Here is a 21,031-nt window from a genome sequence, read left to right as displayed (position 1 = left end):
ATGATTGAGTTCTTGTTAGGTGCACTGGTCAAATAAAACTACCCCAACAAGTAGCACTTACTGTATTTAAAGGACAAGTCAGTGCTAAAGTCAAAGTAATAATAGTGACAGAGGATAATATGGTAGATGATACCACAGAACCAAGATAACCCCAAAGGGAAGCACTTATGAATTTAAAGATCATCAATGTCTCCATTAGAGGTAATCTTGATTTGTTTACACAGATCCTTCTTGTTTTATGACCGCCATGATTGAGTTCTTGTTAGATGCACTGGTCAAATAAAACTACCCCAACAAGTAGCACTTACTGTATTTAAAGGACAAGTCAGTGCTAAAGTCAAAGTAATAATAGTGACATAAAACAACCATAGTTAAATTGAGTTTCCAACCATCATGATTGAGTTCTTGTTAGGTGCACTGGTCAAATAAAACTACCCCAACAAGTAGCACTTACTGTATTTAAAGGACAAGTCAGTGCTAAAGTCAAAGTAATAATAGTGTCAGAGGATAATATGGTAGATGAATATACAGAACCAAGACAACCCCAAAGAGATGCACTTATGAATTTAAACATCATCAATGCCTCCATTTGAGGTAATCTGAGTTTGCTTACGCCCACCAACTTTCAACCACATCTGAGTTTGTTGATTCCATCAAGGTGGAGCTATTTTTGTGTGCATGAGTCAACTCTTCTATGCTATGAGTTAATCAGTGTTTATTTCCACCAATCGAGTATGTGCACCAGTCAATTAAAACTACCCCAACAAGTAGCACTTACTGAATTTAAAAGACAAGTCAGTGCTAAAGTTAAAGTAATAATAGTGACACAAGTTAAAACACTGTTTCCCCCATAATGGGCTCTTACCTACTGCTCTATGCCTTGTGTCCTCCTCCAGCTTGTAGGAATGCTATGAATGGCAGAAATAGAAAACCTTATATAGGGGGTGTCCTGGGTCGTAGTTTCATGGTACTTCACACATTGCTCACCACCAGATTACATGCAAACTATTTGCATGTTATTAGTTGACTGGTGCTTTCATTTGTTTGTTTTACCACAAGATACATGTGTCTCTTAACATCAAAATGTCACAGTAACATTATTGACAAAATGTAAGAGATGATACCACAGAACCAAGATAACCCCAAAGGGAAGCACTTATGAATTTAAAGATCATCAATGTCTCCATTAGAGGTAATCTTGATTTGTTTACACAGATCCTTCTTGTTTTATGACCGCCATGATTGAGTTCTTGTTAGATGCACTGGTCAAATAAAACTACCCCAACAAGTAGCACTTACTGTATTTAAAGGACAAGTCAGTGCTAAAGTCAAAGTAATAATAGTGACATAAAACAACCATAGTTAAATTGAGTTTCCAACCATCATGATTGAGTTCTTGTTAGGTGCACTGGTCAAATAAAACTACCCCAACAAGTAGCACTTACTGTATTTAAAGGACAAGTCAGTGCTAAAGTCAAAGTAATAATAGTGTCAGAGGATAATATGGTAGATGAATATACAGAACCAAGACAACCCCAAAGAGATGCACTTATGAATTTAAACATCATCAATGCCTCCATTTGAGGTAATCTGAGTTTGCTTACGCCCACCAACTTTCAACCACATCTGAGTTTGTTGATTCCATCAAGGTGGAGCTATTTTTGTGTGCATGAGTCAACTCTTCTATGCTATGAGTTAATCAGTGTTTATTTCCACCAATCGAGTATGTGCACCAGTCAATTAAAACTACCCCAACAAGTAGCACTTACTGAATTTAAAAGACAAGTCAGTGCTAAAGTTAAAGTAATAATAGTGACACAAGTTAAAACACTGTTTCCCCCATAATGGGCTCTTACCTACTGCTCTATGCCTTGTGTCCTCCTCCAGCTTGTAGGAATGCTATGAATGGCAGAAATAGAAAACCTTATATAGGGGGTGTCCTGGGTCGTAGTTTCATGGTACTTCACACATTGCTCACCACCAGATTACATGCAAACTATTTGCATGTTATTAGTTGACTGGTGCTTTCATTTGTTTGTTTTACCACAAGATACATGTGTCTCTTAACATCAAAATGTCACAGTAACATTATTGACAAAATGTAAGAGATGATACCACAGAACCAAGATAACCCCAAAGGGAAGCACTTATGAATTTAAAGATCATCAATGTCTCCATTAGAGGTAATCTTGATTTGTTTACACAGATCCTTCTTGTTTTATGACCGCCATGATTGAGTTCTTGTTAGGTGCACTGGTCAAATAAAACTACCCCAACAAGTAGCACTTACTGTATTTAAAGGACAAGTCAGTGCTAAAGTCAAAGTAATAATAGTGACAGAGGATAATATGGTAGATGATACCACAGAACCAAGATAACCCCAAAGGGAAGCACTTATGAATTTAAAGATCATCAATGTCTCCATTAGAGGTAATCTTGATTTGTTTACACAGATCCTTCTTGTTTTATGACCGCCATGATTGAGTTCTTGTTAGGTGCACTGGTCAAATAAAACTACCCCAACAAGTAGCACTTACTGTATTTAAAGGACAAGTCAGTGCTAAAGTCAAAGTAATAATAGTGACATAAAACAACCATAGTTAAATTGAGTTTCCAACCATCATGATTGAGTTCTTGTTAGGTGCACTGGTCAAATAAAACTACCCCAACAAGTAGCACTTACTGTATTTAAAGGACAAGTCAGTGCTAAAGTCAAAGTAATAATAGTGACAGAGGATAATATGGTAGATGAATACAGAACCAAGACAACCCCAAAGAGATGCACTTATGAATTTAAACATCATCAATGCCTCCATTTGAGGTAATCTGAGTTTGCTTACGCCCACCAACTTTCAACCACATCTGAGTTTGTTGCTTCCATCAAGGTGGAGCTATTTTTGTGTGCATGAGTCAACTCTTCTATGCTATGAGTTAATCAGTGTTTATTTCCACCAATCGAGTATGTGCACCAGTCAATTAAAACTACCCCAACAAGTAGCACTTACTGAATTTAAAAGACAAGTCAGTGCTAAAGTTAAAGTAATAATAGTGACACAAGTTAAAACACTGTTTCCCCCATAATGGGCTCTTACCTACTGATCTATGCCTTGTGTCCTCCTCCAGCTTGTAGGAATGCTATGAATGGCAGAAATAGAAAACCTTATATAGGGGGTGTCCTGGGTCGTAGTTTCATGGTACTTCACACATTGCTCACCACCAGATTACATGCAAGCCATTTGCATGTTATTAGTTGACTGGTGCTTTCATTTGTTTGTTTTACCACAAGATACATGTGTCTCTTAACATCAAAATGTCACAGTAACATTATTGACAAAATGTAAGAGATGATACCACAGAACCAAGATAACCCCAAAGGGAAGCACTTATGAATTTAAAGATCATCAATGTCTCCATTAGAGGTAATCTTGATTTGTTTACACAGATCCTTCTTGTTTTATGACCGCCATGATTGAGTTCTTGTTAGGTGCACTGGTCAAATAAAACTACCCCAACAAGTAGCACTTACTGTATTTAAAGGACAAGTCAGTGCTAAAGTCAAAGTAATAATAGTGACATAAAACAATCATAGTTACATTGAGTATCCAACCATCATGATTGAGTTCTTGTTAGGTGCACTGGTCAAATAAAACTACCCCAACAAGTAGCACTTACTGTATTTAAAGGACAAGTCAGTGCTAAAGTCAAAGTAATAATAGTGACAGAGGATAATATGGTAGATGATACCACAGAACCAAGATAACCCCAAAGGGAAGCACTTATGAATTTAAAGATCATCAATGTCTCCATTAGAGGTAATCTTGATTTGTTTACACAGATCCTTCTTGTTTTATGACCGCCATGATTGAGTTCTTGTTAGGTGCACTGGTCAAATAAAACTACCCCAACAAGTAGCACTTACTGTATTTAAAGGACAAGTCAGTGCTAAAGTCAAAGTAATAATAGTGAGATAAAACAATCACTGTACGAAGAGGAAAAAGTACCCGATATATGTTGACGCTGTCGAAAGATAGCAGATCTACAAGCTCACAACGCGTCGTCCCTTGTAGATCTGCTATCTTTCGGCTAACTGATCAGGTATTTGAAGCTGTATTTTCATCCCATTCACATAATTGACATGAAAGTGTTTTCCATTGATCAGACTGGGTTCCATCTGGTGAGAAGAATTCAAGCACACATGGTACAGTTTAGCCGCAATTTGCAACTCTATTTTTTTCTTATAATGAAATGAATCTAGAGTTGCAAATTTGCAATACCCTCCATTGACATCCCATTCATCCAAATTGCTTTTGGTGATCTGCTTGTATTAAACGATGTTAACACCAACATTGCAGCTGTATAGTAGGGAAACCTAGCTTGAATGTTCCTCTTTCAAACAGCACAGCGGGTTTGTTTCATAAAAATCCACCGTAGACATGTTATGAGATACTTTATGTCAAGAGATTTTGTGCAGGTGATTATTTTGTTGTCAAGTGTTGGAGTGCAGTACTTAGTTTAGACAGTTTTTGGTTTAGACTAGTTATTGGTTAGACCAGTCATTAGTCCTACAACTACAACCTATCTCAAACCCTCACCCTAAACCTAACCTCCCACGAGGCAGCACACCTAAACCTAACCTTAACCCATGTCTAACTAACTAGTAGCCTACACCACTGCGTGTACCCTGCTAGCAGCTGTTCTTTGAGAAGCAGTAAATGCCGTGGTTGACCAGAAGATGGTGCTAAATATCTTTGAATGCACAGGATGTTGTTTAAGTTCAATGTATGTGCCAATTAAGTGTCATGACAAACTAAAGTCAGTCTCTCAGCATGACACTGTTCACCAACCCGGTGTCGACAAGCTTATACTTGCAAAGAAAATGCAAAAACAAAAACTAATTGTGTTATTTTAGCCTATAGTCATCCTTTTCAATGTCAATTTATACGGTCATGGTTGATGATTTAAATAAATAATTTAATGTTGAAATAATTGAGAAATGGTTTGAAAATGAATCTGTTATGCCATTCATAATAATGGGTAGGCCTATAGTTTTGGTACTAAAAACTTAATAAAAAAAGGCTATTAAACATTGCTATATATTGCTACTTTTACTTAAAAGAAAATTCCAACAACTGTCATATACTGTATATAATATTTACTTAATCTTACTGTAAACTGTTGGTTAAATTGTTAAGTTGTTTTACACACTGTTCTCCCCATTTACGCCTAACTTTATATTTGAAATTTGAACGTTTATGTAGACGTTTATAACGTTGCAAAGTGTCCAAAACAGGATGCAAGTTGCGCCATGACTGTCATGATGATTATGGCAGACAGTCATGCTTCAGCAGGGCTCGCTCCGCCACACTGCGTGCGTGCATGTGTGTGTGTGTGTCGGGGTTAATTAATTGGCTGTTGCCAGAGCAGTCCAGCCAATCGTAGAGCCAGACGACACATAACGGTCTTAAAGTTGTGAGTATAAAAAGGTTGAGCTGCGAATAGAGCACATGCTGTCTGTCTGTTAGTGCACGGTGGACTCTGGACTGCACTGGACACAACTCAACACACACACACACTTCCACACGTGCACATGCGCACGCACGCACGCACACACACACACACGCACACACACTTACACACACACACACGCGCACAGGACTCAGGAGGAGGAGGAATATTCTTAGGGTCTCGATCGGAGCCTCATATCGGAGCTTAGTTGGGACGTCCAAGGCTCAGCCAGCCAGCCATGCGTGTGGCCGGCCTTGTGGTGTGTGTGAGCGGCGTGCTGCTGGCTCTGGGACCACTCAACCACCACCATGCCTTCTGTGAGGAGGACAACAACCACCACAAGACATCTTCACCATCTTCTGCTGCTTCTTCTTCATCATCATCGTCGACTTCTTCTGCTTCATCTCAGCAGATCTCATCATCATCATCATCAGCGACCAGCACGCAGTCTCAGCAGGCAGAGGTTAGTGACATGCAGTCTGCCAGTCAGGGACCCTCCATATAACAGACTGCCAGGCAGGGACTCCTCCATATAACAGTCTGCCAGGCAGGGACCCTCCATATAACAGTCTGCCAGGCAGGGACCCTCCATATGACAGTCTGCCAGGCAGGGACTCCTCCATATAACAGTCTGCCAGGCAGGGACCCTCCATATAACAGTCTGCCAGGCAGGGACCCCTATAAGAGAAGATGTTTACGGCTCTAGCAGTCATTTTCAACCATTTTAATTTCAAAGGACCCCCCCATGCAGTTTGACGTGCGTTTAATTAATATGGCCATGCACAGACCACCGTTTCTATCTCTGGGAAAATCTATGTTCATTTAACTCTGAGAGTGTACAAATGGAACCAAATGGACCCATTAGGTTCCATTTGTACACTCTCTGAGTTTCCAAGTAACTTGGTCAGGTTAACTAACTAACCCTAATTTCCAGTAACAAAAGTAGTAAAATGTATAGTCCAGCTTCATATTCCAATTCTTCCATATCCATTATTTATACTGTAACGCTACTTTCTGAAGTAATTTGGCTAGAGAAATATTTTGTCAGGGGACATTTACAGGTGGATTTGCATCAGCGTAACAGGAGGGACAGTAAAGTCAGGGACAAACATTGATTTCAAGATGTATAAGCATTAAAAATACATTATTACAATTTATAACATTTGGTGAGAAGCATTAGAACAATAGTAGGCCTATACAAATTCAATACAAATTCAAAAGTTTTGATTTTGTGTGAATTTGAAGAGATTTGTACAATGAAGCTGAACAAACATGATATGGGGGGGCATGGCATGTTAGCAAACTCTACTCAAATCAAAGGGATTATTTTATATTGATTTCACTCTGGGGTATCATGTTTTGTTTTCTATGGTGGAAAACCTTTAATAGTATAAGATACGCTTTTTGTAATTAGTGTTTTTGCTGATTTTACACAAAATATGCTGCATTCTGACCTGGGGACACAAATGGCACCGAATAATTTAGGAATGACCACATTTTCTAATACAATTAGCCTACTCAACACTGGTAGGCCTACGGAGGGATTTTTACTTATACTGGATAATCTTCAATTTCCCATACTTTTACGTCTACTCCACTGCATCTCTGAGCATAGCCTGACACTCTTTTAATGTGTGGCTAGCGATTCAGGGCTGGAGCCAGGCTATCCCAGAGGCACATATTTGTACTTTTACTCCACTATATTTATTTGAAAAACGTTACTTACTAGTTTAACCGATTCAGGACGGGAACCCCTTTTGGTGTTTTAACCATTATTCTAAACTTTATCTATTGAAAAATCGTTAAAATGTGCCGCAAATCTTTGAATATATATTCTTTCACAAAGAGCGTTTTAACTTGCTTCATGGTGGGGTCCCTGAAACTACATTATTTTCAGCAGCCAAATTCAGATAAATCTGGGGGTCCTTGACATGGAAAAAGTTGAGCACCACTGACATAGAAACATATCGGCCTCAGGTCTACACTACTTACAAAACACATTAACCATATATATATATATATATATATATATATATATATATATATATATATATATATATTTATATTCATCACATTTCATAGACAAGTCCCTTTATATTCTATTTTCAAAATAGAATATAAAGTTTTTCAAATACTCAAAGTTACTTTTTTTAAACCCATGTTTAATTAAATACATGTTTTATTAGTTAAATTCTCTCACAGTGACTATTTGTTTCTAAATTCATATTTGGCATTTCAATTCAGTTCTGATTATTTAATCAATAAATCAGAATGTATGAAGTACGGTAAATCCAATTTATACAATCTGAAATCTGAAAGATGACTATTTTCTTTACTATATTTTTATCCCACCATTTTTTGCAACACATTTATTTTCATCCAGTGTCAATTGTCTAATGTAATGGGCACTAGTACACACTCCCTCTGCCAACCTGGGGAGATACAAAACTAGAAGGCATTTTTAGAATCAGCCTGTTCAGAAGCCGCTTCTTTTCACCTGACAAGGGGAGAGTTTCCCCGGTTGAACATGTCGGAACACCCAACCACCAGTTCCTTTCCACTCCATCAGGCGCCCCAGCTGGCCCAGGAAGAGGCAGTTTAGAGACTAGGATTACTGCATGTTTTTTTTCTTTTCATGAGGGTACAAGGAACACGGGGAGAACATGCAATTTCAAAGGAGCTTTATTGGCATGATAAAACATACGTTTACATTGCCAAAGCAAGTGTCAAAATACAATAGTATATACAGTTGACAGTACAGCATTTTGTAAACATGTCTTGCATCGTTACATGTTATACACGTTATACAATTTATACAGATTTTTATTTATTTTTAAATTCTCTCAATACTATTTAAATAGTATACAAAGCTCAGGTTAAAGGTAGCAGCTCTGTTTACATGTGGTCTACTTGGTAGCCTACAGATGGTAGTCCTTAGGGTGGTTGTATTCCATCGGCTAACCTTCTTTTGTCGCAAAAGTTCACAAATCTTGCTGCTGTGTTTGCCGTTGGTCATAGATTGAAACTAGAACTGCACTCTGTCGAGTGCCTACTTGCTTGTTGCACACAAGTAGGCCTACTAGTGCGCAAGCAGAGCGCACAAGTACTGTCGACCGCTACAAACTGTCAAATCTCAGCTTCTCTGTGAAAGAACGTTAAAACATGTATTTAATTGAACATGGGTTTAAACATGGGTTTAAAAAAAGTTTGAAATATTGCCTCTATGTATATTGCCTCTATGTATATGTAATTTGTAAGTTGATTAGCGGTATAGGTTACATGGCTTTCTGTTGTATTTTCTATTTTTATATATAGGTTTTCTGTGCTCAATTGCACCAAAAAACCTGAAGTTTTAACATGAAGTAGATTTTCTGTGGTCTGGGGTTTTCTGGCTCAAACAAGTGCTCTGATTTTTGTGATGTCACAGCCTGCAAATCCCATATATGTAAATTAATTTTCCAGCAGATGTCACTGTTTTCACTGTTTTGCCTGTTTTCAGCTCAAAAGTCCTCCAAATCCCAGAGAAAACTCCAGGCCACAGAAAATCCACTGAATGTTCAAAGTTCAGGTTTTTTTGGGGTGTAATTGAGGTCACTTGTTCCGTTGACTTACAGGACGGCGGCGAGCCGCAGTGCTCCACGTGTGCCAGCGCACGGCAGCACATCAAGACCATGCGCCTGAACGCCATCAAGTCGCAGATCCTGAGCAAGCTGCGGCTGCGGGCGGCTCCCAACATCAGCCGCGACGTGGTGCAGCAGCTGCTGCCGCGTGCGCCGCCGCTGCAGCGGCTGCTCGATCAGTACGACGTGCTAGGGGACATGCAGTACCGCCGCGTGCCACCGGGGGGCGCAGGAGTAGGAGAGAGGACGGGAGAGCAGCAGTACCGCCACGACAGACTACCAGGAGAGAGGATGCAGGACGCAGCGGCGGGCATGGACGAGGAGGACGAGGAACACGCCTTCGCAGAGACCATCATGATGATGGCAACCCAACGTAAGTCAGAATGAGTATACAGTATGCACGATGCTTCTAGATCTGCTGTTTTAGGAACACACCCGCAGACCGCTACCAAACCGAAATATGGTTAGGTTTTAGTTATAGTTTTACTGAGATTACGTTTTTGAATAAGGTTAGGTTTAGGCATAGTTTTACTGAGGTTACGGTTTTGGAATAAGGTTAGGTTTAGACATAGTTTTCCTGAGGTCATGTATAGGAATAAGGTTAGGTTTAGGCATAGTTTTACTGAGATCACGTATAGGATTATGGTTAGGTTTAGACATAGTTTTACTGAGGTCACGTATAGGAATAAGGTTAGGTTTAGGCGTAGTTTTACTGAGATCACGTATAGGATTATGGTTAGGTTTAGACATAGTTTTACTGAGGTCACGTATAGGAATAAGGTTAGGTTTAGGCGTAGTTTTACTGAGATCACGTATAGGATTATGGTTAGGTTTAGACATAGTTTTACTGAGGTCACGTATAGGAATAAGGTTAGGTTTAGACGTAGTTTTACTGAGATTACGGTTTTGGAATAAGGTTAGGTTTAGGCATAGTTTTACTGAGGTTACGGTTTTGGAATAAGGTTAGGTTTAGGCATAGTTTTACTGAGGTTACGTTTAGGAATAAGAGAGAGAGGACGAGAAGAGGCATGTATGGAAATTTACATGGACCAGATCCACTGAGCCATTAGATGTGCGTCTAAAGTTTTTTAGATGTCTATCCTTAGATTAGACGTTGATTTGTGGTTGTTTAAACGTCTATATATAGACCGTCTATATATAGACGTTGGAACAACCGCTAATCAACGTCTAATCTACGAATAGATGTCTAAAAAACTTTCATTTTAACCGTTTTTTCTCACATTTTTAGACAGCCCTTTAGACGAATATTAGACGTCTATTAGACCAAAAAATGCTCAGTGGGGATGGTCAGCAGCATTGACCTGTGACCTTCTCGTCCTCTCTGCAGCGGACCCTCTGGTGCAGGTGGACCAGGTGCCAAAGTGCTGCCTGTTCTCCTTCAGGCAAAAGCTGCAGGTGAGCCGGGTGGTCCGCGCCCAGTTGTGGGTCCACCTCCGAGCCTCTGACCAGGACACCACCGTCTCGCTGCAGATCTCCAGGTATGGGACTACCGCTACTAAAACACTATATAGCGAACAATGTTTGTCCACTACCTTTATATTTTCCACTAACAAAAACTATTTTATTTTCTATGTGTGTTTTTTTTGGCTTTTGCCTTTATTTTATATTTTGTATGGAGGGATAGACAGTAAGTAGACTGACAGGCAATGGAAAGAGAGATGGGGGAGTGACAAGCAAGTAAAGGCCGTCGGGATCGGGAGTCGAACCCGCAGCACACTGCCAGACTGGATTACCAGCCAAGGTGCCTGGACCGCTGAGCCACGGCCCAGGCCAACTAAGCGAAAACGTAACTTAAAACTGAGCTATGTTGACTGAGATCAGTGGCCTTGTGGTTAGAGTGTCCGCCCTGGGACTGGAAGTTGGAATGTCATCTTTTGTAATTATAAAGTCCTCTCAGGACTCTTGCTGAAGTGCTAATTCAGCCCTCCTTTCATGCTTCCACCTCTTGGTTCTCCAACTATCCCAATGTCACTTTAAGATAAGCTTCAAACCTCCCAAAAACAAACTAATTTGACTACTCTTTGGCAGGTGGCCGATGACCCACCTCTTACGAACCCATTTTGCTAGCCTTGGTTGGGTTTGGGTAGCAGAGAGTTAAGCAATTGAAAATGGGATTGACATTCAAAATTGTATATTGCTTGCATATCTTTGCCCTCAATGCCCTCAGTACCACCTGATTAATTTGACCTAAACAAAGTAAGCGATCTGGTACCACCCACTTGTAAAAAAATATTGGTCAAGACTCAATTCTCTTTCTACAGCACTGCCAACAAAGCGTGGAATGCCCTGACCCCTTCCCTTAAAAAAATGCAGATCACAGACTTCCTTTAAAACAGGCCCGAAACTCCACCTTGGAGGAACTTATCACTTGGCAGGTGATCCACCCCCCCCCCTCTTTACAACCACCTTCTTTTTTCTTCTTCCACTCTATACAGTGTTTTACTTTTTGTGATGATATTGAATTTTGTTGTTAATTTTCATGTCGTGTCATGTTTATGAATATATAGGACCCGAATGGAAACAAGACAGCAAGGCCACTGTCTGACTGCACTCTGTTTACATTTCTGTCTGAATTAAGTATTCAATCAATCAATCAATGATTAACTGATCACCTACATAATAATTAGGGTGACCCTTTGCGTGGGACAGTCCCAGACGTTTAAGGTGTCCCACAAATTGTCCCACATTGTGACTGGCAGGCATCAGTGTTCCGTAATAGTTAGCCCCCTAATAGTTGGCTTTCTGTTGTAAAGCTCTATCATTGTCTCTTTTACTGCAAGATGTGTTTTTAAGCCTGTTTAAATATATTCTTGGCTACAGTACCAAGTCTGCAATACCACCCATGACCAAAATTAGCATTTTAAAACAAAAAATCACTCCTGATCGAGGGGCGCTAATATATTCAAGTCAAACTCATGTTGATTAGGTGATGTAATGGTGATGTACAACAAACAAAAATGAAACGCCATTAACAATAAAGAGACAATATAACGTAAATGACACATCATGACGTGAATTTTCCCTTCATTGTCAATGGCGTTCACAAAACAAACATGATGATGACTATGATAGGCAATAATATTAGGCCTACGGTCAAATATGACATCAATGCATTTAATAGCAACTTAGTAATGAGTTGCTAACCCCGTCCAGTTCCACTTGTCCCAAACAAGTGATACTTCTGTCCCTCAAATGGACAGTTTGGATCTGGTCACCCTAGTAATAACCTCACGTCACCAGGCTTATATTTACACCTCGGAGGAAAGCCTTGTCTGTGTTACAAAATTGCCGCATGATCCGTTCAGGAGAGGATGATATTGTTACATCATGTTGTAGTCATTGTTTTGTAGTCATCAGGATGATATCGTTACGTCATGTTGTAGTCATTGTTTTGCAGTCATCAGGATGACATCGTTACGCCATGTATAGTAATTGTTTTGCAGTCATCAGGCCGGAACCCTCAATCTGGAACTTCCTTTCCCTCAAACCGGAAGAATAACAATAAAAGCTCTCGTAGCCTGCAGCTTTTATTGGGAAAAATCGGTTTGAGGGAAAGGAAATTCCAGATTGATGGTTCCGGCCTGATGACTACAAAACAATGACTACTACAACGTGACGTAACGATATCATCCGCTCTTGACCCGGATCATAAACCCCGAATAGGAATGCCGCCCTAGACTCCCCTAGTAATAATCGAGACAGGCATGCGTCTCCCCCCCCTCCCCCCCAGGCTCATGCCGGTGACGGCGGATGGCAGGAGACGCGTACGGATCCGCTTCCTGAAGATGGAGGTGGCGGCGGGCGTGGGCTCCTGGCAGAGCATCGACGTCAAGCATGTGCTGAGTGGCTGGCTGCGGCAGCCCGACACCAACCACGGCATCGAGATCAACGCCTTCGACGCGCGCGGCACCGACCTGGCCGTGTCCTCCACGCTGCCGGGAGAGGAGGGCCTGGTGAGTCCCACTCCGCTCCGCTCGACTCCACTGTGAGCTTGTAGATCGGCTGTTAAGACTGTAATTCGTCTTAACTGCAAGTAACTAAACATTTCAAATAATTGTAGTGGAGTAAAAGTACAAAGCACACTCAGTGAATGTACGTGCGTTCAGCCAGCACTATCGCCGCTGCTCCCATAGAGTTATATGGCTGCTCCCATAGTGTCATAAGGCTGTTCCCATAGAGTTATAAGGCTGCTCCCATAGAGTTATAAGGCTGCTCCCATAGAGTTATAAGGCTGCTCCCATAGTGTTATAAGGCTGTTCCCATAGAGTCATAAGGCTGCTCCCATAGAGTTATATGGCTGCTCCCATAGTGTCATAAGGCTGTTCCCATAGAGTTATAAGGCTGCTCCCATAGAGTTATAAGGCTGCTCCCATAGAGTTATATGGCTGCTCCCATAGTGTTATAAGGCTGTTCCCATAGAGTCATAAGGCTGCTCCTATAGAGTTATAAGGCTGCTCCCATAGAGTTATAAGGCTGTTCCCATAGAGTCATAAGGCTGCTCCCATAGAGTTATAAGGCTGTTCCCATAGAGTCATAAGGCTGCTCCTATAGAGTTATAAGGCTGCTCCCATAGAGTTATAAGGCTGCTCCCATAGAGTTATAAGGCTGCTCCCATAGAGTTATAAGGCTGCTCCCATAGAGTTATAAGGCTGCTCCCATAGAGTTATAAGGCTGCTCCCATAGAGTTATAAGGCTGCTCCCATAGAGTTATAAGGCTGCTCCCATAGAGTTATAAGGCTGCTCCCATAGTGTTATAAGGCTGCTCCCATAGAGTTATAAGGCTGTTCCCATAGAGTCATAAGGCTGCTCCTATAGAGTTATAAGGCTGCTCCCATAGAGTTATAAGGCTGTTCCCATAGAGTCATAAGGCTGCTCCTATAGAGTTATAAGGCTGCTCCCATAGAGTTATAAGGCTGCTCCCATAGAGTTATAAGGCTGCTCCCATAGAGTTATAAGGCTGTTCCCATAGAGTCATAAGGCTGTTCCCATAGAGTTATAAGGCTGCTCCTATAGAGTTATAAGGCTGCTCCCATAGAGTTATAAGGCTGCTCCCATAGAGTTATAAGGCTGTTCCCATAGAGTCATAAGGCTGTTCCCATAGAGTTATAAGGCTGCTCCTATAGAGTTATAAGGCTGCTCCCATAGAGTTATAAGGCTGCTCCCATAGAGTTATAAGGCTGTTCCCATAGAGTCATAAGGCTGCTCCTATAGAGTTATAAGGCTGCTCCCATAGAGTCATAAGGCTGCTCCCATAGAGTTATAAGGCTGCTCCCATAGAGTCATAAGGCTGTTCCCATAAGGCTGCTCCCATGAGTTATAAGGCTGCTCAGTTGCTTTGTTGTCGTCTACCTTTAATAACCGTTATATCCCAACCTGACCATTTGGTGTGGTTTGGGCTTTAGAGAACAGAATAAGGGCAACCATGTGAAAGGAATAGAATAGGAATAGTGGTTCTCAATATCTTTTGAGCTCTGGACCACTAGCATGTCAGTTAAATAATTCACCTCAAATTAACAAATTAAATTAAGCCCTTAATATAACAGTCAATATTTAATTTCAAGGTTTTTCCCCCCACACCACGCTCACATCCTGCCACCCAACACAACAGTGGTCCCCAGGTTGATTCTTAGTCAGGGTGGTGGTCCCTGGTTCATAATTAGTTGAAAACCCCTGTGTTAGACGATGAAAAAACACTAGTTCCTGTGTTGCGTTACATTGAAATCGGACAGTTGACCTATGAATGCGGTTTCGACGGAAGCGACAGCTGTAATGAAGTAGTCTCTCACACAGGTCCCTGCAAGCTGCGGGCCCTGGGGGCTTAAGCGCCAGTACGTTCCATCGTTAATGCAGGCCTGCATGGGTTTGTTTGGAGCCACAAGGAATTCACACGTTATTGCTGTCGGGCAGAAACCTTGAATCTCCATATTTCTACTTTTTGTTTAGATTTTTTTTTAATCTCGTAAAGTAATGTCCTACTTCATCACATTCAAGAGTGTCACATAAGGCGTGGCATTTTGAGGCGTTGTGAGCTTCTAGGTTGGCTACTTAGTTTTTTTAAAGTTTTTTTACAACTAAAAACAAGGAACTGTTTTGGACATTATGCTAGGTTTCCACCCGCCAGCAAGGATTTGACAGAGCTCTGAAAAGTCGCTAATGAACTCAGACTCCAGGGAGCCGCACACCTGCGCTTGGATTGGACGCGTGCCCAGACAGCCCCAGCAATAATCCCACGTCTTATTGGCCGATTACATAAAAGTTCACCTACCCCAAATTCCTGGCAGGCTCCCGTGTGACTGACTGTACAACACGGACTAACAAACACACTGCTACTATGAATCTATTCCATGAGCTATTAAAGTTATATTTTGGGGTCAAAACAAAGGCTTTTTTTGTTAGTCGTTACCACAGAGTTCAGTAACAGAGAGGTCTTTCAGGTGGGTCCCCGATTTCCTCCAATCAGGACAGAATACCGATTCATCAGCTTCAGTTTTATAGTGTTTGAGTTTCAGTTCTGTACGTCTGCTCATTCCTTTGCCTTGTCACTTCCAATTAGGGATAAGGCTTGATAACTGATACCCGAAAAAACCTGATAACAAGCTTATTGAGTACCCGTTATCAATTACCTTTGGGCTTATCAAGCCTGCCATGGAGCATAGTGGCCCATGACGTCATGTTTAAACAATCAAAATAAGAGGCGATCAAGAAATACAATTTATAATCATCCACGCTGGCACAAACATGTAGGTCAAAAAGTGTACCTGCAGCGCTACCCGGGGAAACACAATTACACTTTTAAAATGATGATACACACATTAACCAGTTAACAGTTTCTTCAATATTATTTTCCCAAAAGTAAGAAGGTCAATAATTGCCTTCCGTCTGTTAGATGTATTTGAAGGCTCTAGTAAAAGATACCGGTTCTGTTCAGAATATATTGTCTCCCGTCTTTCCACAAAATAATAGAAAATGCTCGATAGTGGGCTCGATAAGAACCCGGCTCGATAAGCCTGATCGATAAGGTGCTCGTTATGAATAGAAATGCTCCTACTTCCAATTCCACTTGTTTATCCTGTATTCATTGAAACTCTTCGTCACACTCTTTGCGCTCCCCTCCCCCTTCACGCATTGCAGCAACCCTTCCTGGAGGTGAAGATTTCGGACAGCCCGCGGCGCTCCCGGCGTGACTCGGGCCTCGACTGCGAGGAGAACTCGCCAGAGTCACGCTGCTGCCGCTACCCGCTGATGGTGGACTTCGAGGACTTTGGCTGGGACTGGATCATCGCGCCCAAGCGTTACAAGGCCAACTACTGCATCGGCGAGTGTGAATACCTGCACCTGGAGAAGTACCCGCACACGCACCTGGTCAACAGGGCCACGCCGCGCGGCACGGCCGGCCCGTGCTGCACGCCCAAGAAGGTGTCGCCCATCAACATGCTCTACTTCAACGACAAGGAGGAGATCGTCTACGGGAAGATCCCGTCCATGGTGGTGGACCGCTGCGGATGCTCGTGAGAAGCCGCGGGCGGGGGTGGTGGTCCGAGGGGGGGAGGGGAGGGGGACGGGGTTAGGGTGACCAGAAAGAAAGTCCCCCCTTGGGGCGTGGGACAGTCCCTCATTTCCAAGACTTTTCAGGCGTCCCCACAAAATGAGAACCGCTGTCCCACATTGTGAGTGGCTAGCAGGGATGATCAGTGTTCAAATGCCCTAAGACTTAGTCCCCTTGTGGTTGGCTTTCCGTTGTATAGCTCTCTTCCTTCAAGGTGTGTTTTTAAGCCTGTTAAAATAACATGAGAAATATCCCCCTAGGCTACAGTACCAAGTCGGCCATAACACTCATGACCAAAATTAGCATTTTAAAACAAAATGTGAGGGCTTTTTAACAAAATGATAGGCAATATTAGGCCTATGGTTGAATATGACGTCAAGTCATTTAAATAGCAACTCAAGTATTAAGTTGCTAACCCCGTCCCATCCCTTCCCGTCCAGCTTGTCCCACACAAGTGATACTTCTGTCCCTCAAATGAACAGTTTGGAGCTGGTCACCCTAGGGAGGGGAGGGAGAGGCTGCAGGACCGGCCCAGGGGGGGGGTCCCGGTTCTTCTTCTTCTGACCGACCGGACCCCCAGAACATTTTGACACGTAGGTCCCCCCCCAAATCAGTCAGTCCAGCTTTGCAGCAGATCGCGGTGCAATAATAGAACCAAAACGGAGTAGAGACACGTAGCCGAACCCCGTCGCAACAAGCAACAAGCAGCAGCGCTTTATACGAACCACATATCAGATCTTATTTTTTTTGTTGTCTTTCTGTAGTTGTATTTGTCTTTTCCTCTGGTCGACAGTGTGGTCATGCAGAGACAGCCCGGGTTGAGGACAGAAGGATAGAGAGGTCAACGTCACAAACGGCCAAACGTTGGACTCTAGACCCTAGAGATGAACGACAGGAACATAATATTATCCCCCAAAACGGTATCGTCTGCCTCCAGTGTCCATTTATTCAAGCAGTGACTGTGATAGGGCTGTGTCGCGATTACAAAATTGTTAAATAAAATGGTAAATGGTGCATTTATATAGCGCTTTACATAGTGCATTACATTCACCCATTCACACACACATTCATACACCGATTGCGGCGGAGGAATTTGGGGTTGCCCAAGGACACATTTGAACCGCCAACCCATGGATCATTGGACGACCTGCTCTACCTCCTGAGCCACAGTCGCCCCACATTGTTGATGATTAAGATGTTAATTTGCAATGCATCCTGGGAAGTGTAGTTTCCCCGCCCTGAATGGGTTCATTATTGTCACCCAAATATTTGCGAATAACAATTGAATTGTGTTTTTTGCATCAATTTAACTTTTTTTTAATTTTATATTTAGTCTTCATAATCACAAATTGCACAGGGCAGATGTGAGAAATAACTTAAATATACTAAAGAAATCAGTGACAAATTGAATTTATTTCCAAAAAAATTACAGAATAGCGGAAATAGCTGATCTATAAAGCTTGTAGATCTGCTATTTCTGCTAATTAACCCATTTAGACCTGAGGCCGATTCCGTTTTCAGAAATACCATATGTTTCTGTGTCAGTGGTGCTCAACCTTTTTCACGTCAAGGACCCCAAGAATCATCTGTGTTTGGCCGCCGACCCCCATCTGAAAATATGTTGTCCCAGGGACCCCCCAGGAAGCAAAGATTTGAGTTAAAAACGTCCGCTCTGAAATTATATATATATTCAAAGATTTGTGACACATTTTCACGATAATATATCTTTTAGCAGATCTACAAGCTTGTAGCTTGTAGATATGCTATTCTCATTCAGTCACACGCTGTTTACATCACTTTAAATTGGTTTAACATTTAGAAATCCCACAGATACACTTAAAGACAGAGTGCCATGATTGTATTATGATTATACTAGGAGAAAGACGTTTTTGTTTTGTTTTTGTTTTGTTGTTTTGTTGTTTTCTTCTTCAAAAAAGTGAACAGAAAGTTCCAAAAATTATGTTTTTTATGTGGCCACAGCCATCAGTTCATTAAGTATACCTGGTTTTCATCTTAGCACCATCCACCTGAGGTTAGGCCCAAACCACTTAACAGCTGCAACTCCTTGCAACTACTCGCAACTTCTTGCAACAAAACAAACCACGCCAATGCAACTCCTTGCAAACTGCCATTGGGAATAATGATAATAAGTAGTTGCATGTTGCAAGGAGTTGCATGGCAAACCCTCTGGTGTGGTTAGGGCTTTTTAAGTCTGAACCGGTGCTCATACACACTCCCCATAATGAATGATTAACTCCATTAATCCATACTCCATACTGGCGACACAGTAACGGCAACGTGTCGCGTTGTCAACGGATCCCATTGCCGCCACACTTGAACTCTCCCGATTGTAAAGCCACTTTTCTGGTCAGAGAAGGACTTGAACGCGAAGGCACAATGAATGCAGTCTTACACACACAAAAGGTGTGCGTGTGTGTGTGTGTGTGTGTGTGTGTGTGTGTGTGTGTTAAGAGACAGAGACAATTAATGATTATCGAGATGTATGAATTTTGCAATCACGCTAAAACTCTGTCTTACAAACAACAGTTTGCACTATGGCACACCAATATAGGAAGGCATTGGTTGCTACAAAGGTTGTAAAAACTGATTTTTGATATTATGTTTGCTAATTTGTATTGTATACGTATAATGCCATTATTATTAATGTTAATATTATTTTCCATTAGCAGTTGCCTTTTCTGAACCACTGTTTGTAAGTGTATGGAACCACAATCTAGCAAGAAAACCACATGTACAACAGCAACTATTTACCTGTCAAATAAAGTTTTTTGATTATTTAAGTTCTCTTTATTTGACTAGAGGGTTTGATTTATTATTATTATTATTATTATTATTATTATTATTATTATTATTATTATTATTATTACCCAGGGGTTCCCAAACTGTGGTGCGTGCACCCCTTGTGGTGCATGAACGCCCTCAGCACTCGCATGACCGAGAGGTCATTTTGACCTATTTTTTTAGATCTTGAAATTGATTATCTTTGAATGAATGAATGGTTTATTTCGATCTTATGCCATTGAAACATTACAAGAATAATCATGTATTAAACTCATTTGACATGATCGAAAAGGTATAGGCGGAAGCTAGTAGCTTATTAATGCCTATCCTGATTACATGGTTAAGTAATAACTAAAAGAGATTTGCAAAAACAAAATCCATCATTAGCAAAGATTGGAGTAAAACAAAGATAAAAGGAATATTTAATTATATGATATACCTTTAATGAATACCCTTTGTTTAGCGGTTTTCATTTTTCACAGAATCAAAGGTTTTATGGTTATGATTCAGCAGCATCCTGGATGGCTGGATTCTATAGGCTTAAAATAAATGATGATTTTTTTGAATTTTCGTTTTTTCACATCATATGAAAGCAGGGAATCATAGCTTCAAATTGACATATTGGTTGTTCAGTTTGACCCACCAGTTTTGGAGATATGGCTTATAGTAATGTCTTGCAGAAAACAACAAGTTGAGAAAACAGGCTTGAAAGGTTCACTTGGTCTCTGTGGTCTCTAACATTACAACTACAGGTACAGGTTTAAGCATTTATTTATTTATGTACCAGGGCAGGAATTTCACGGTGGCCATGGCCGTCGTTGCCCCTCTCTTTGGGCGTCTGCCCCTCGAAAAAGTATATGCCCATACGGCCAAAGTGGCCGTGGTGCCCCGACCGGCGCCACAGAAGTTAATTTACCATTTTTCCTCTGCGTAATTTTCCAGTCATTACGGTAACCAATGTTCCCCTCACGCCCGCGCAGAACAAATCTGTGTTGTAGTTGTGTTGCCAAAGTGGTTTGATTCTTTTGCGGTACTTTGCCTTCATAACTACCCCCGATGCCCCCTGGAAGGGGGTCTGATGAGGAGTACATGGAGTATGCCAGCTGATGACCTGGGCTCACTTGACTCTCACAGTTTGAAAACAAGTACAGAACTACATCGATATTACACATTTCAATGGTTTGACAATTATCTAACAAGTTGTAAATAGTACCACTGTATTCCTCATCCTTGAAAATGTATGATTAGCCACCAGAATCAAGATCCAAGGTTAATAACTGGAGTTATTGTAAAATAACAGTGGGTGGGTGGCCATTTTGAAAAAAACTATGGTCACAGGACAAACCTAAACAGTACCACTGTATTCCTAATCCTTGAAAATGTGGGATTAGTCACCAGAATCAAGATCCTAGGTGGTCTAGAACCTGCATTTGTAAAATAACGACCATTTGGTGGCCATTTTCCAAATGGCTGCCAAGGTCACCACGGGCCAAATCTGCGATGGCCCTATACTGTATATAGCCAAAAATGTTCCTTA

General features: G+C 41.4%; 1 protein-coding gene across 1 annotated transcript; it reads left to right on the top strand.

Moving 5' to 3' along the window:
* Positions 1–5,528: 5,528 nt before the first annotated feature.
* On the top strand, positions 5,529–19,488 carry LOC310867246 (growth/differentiation factor 8-like). Its single transcript, XM_083777144.1, has 5 exons — positions 5,529–5,968; positions 9,120–9,498; positions 10,474–10,624; positions 12,877–13,099; positions 16,278–19,488. Exons 1-5 carry the CDS (start codon positions 5,744–5,746, stop codon positions 16,656–16,658), a joined length of 1,359 nt encoding a protein of 452 aa, XP_083633270.1. The 5' UTR covers positions 5,529–5,743; the 3' UTR covers positions 16,659–19,488.
* Positions 19,489–21,031: the final 1,543 nt, after the last annotated feature.

The sequence above is a fragment of the Protomyctophum parallelum genome (assembly GCF_964188405.1).
Source record: "Protomyctophum parallelum genome assembly, chromosome: 11".
Classification (NCBI taxonomy): Eukaryota; Metazoa; Chordata; class Actinopteri; order Myctophiformes; family Myctophidae; genus Protomyctophum; species Protomyctophum parallelum.
Note: the sequence above shows the minus strand (reverse complement) of the source record. Positions and strands in the feature narration are given on the sequence as shown.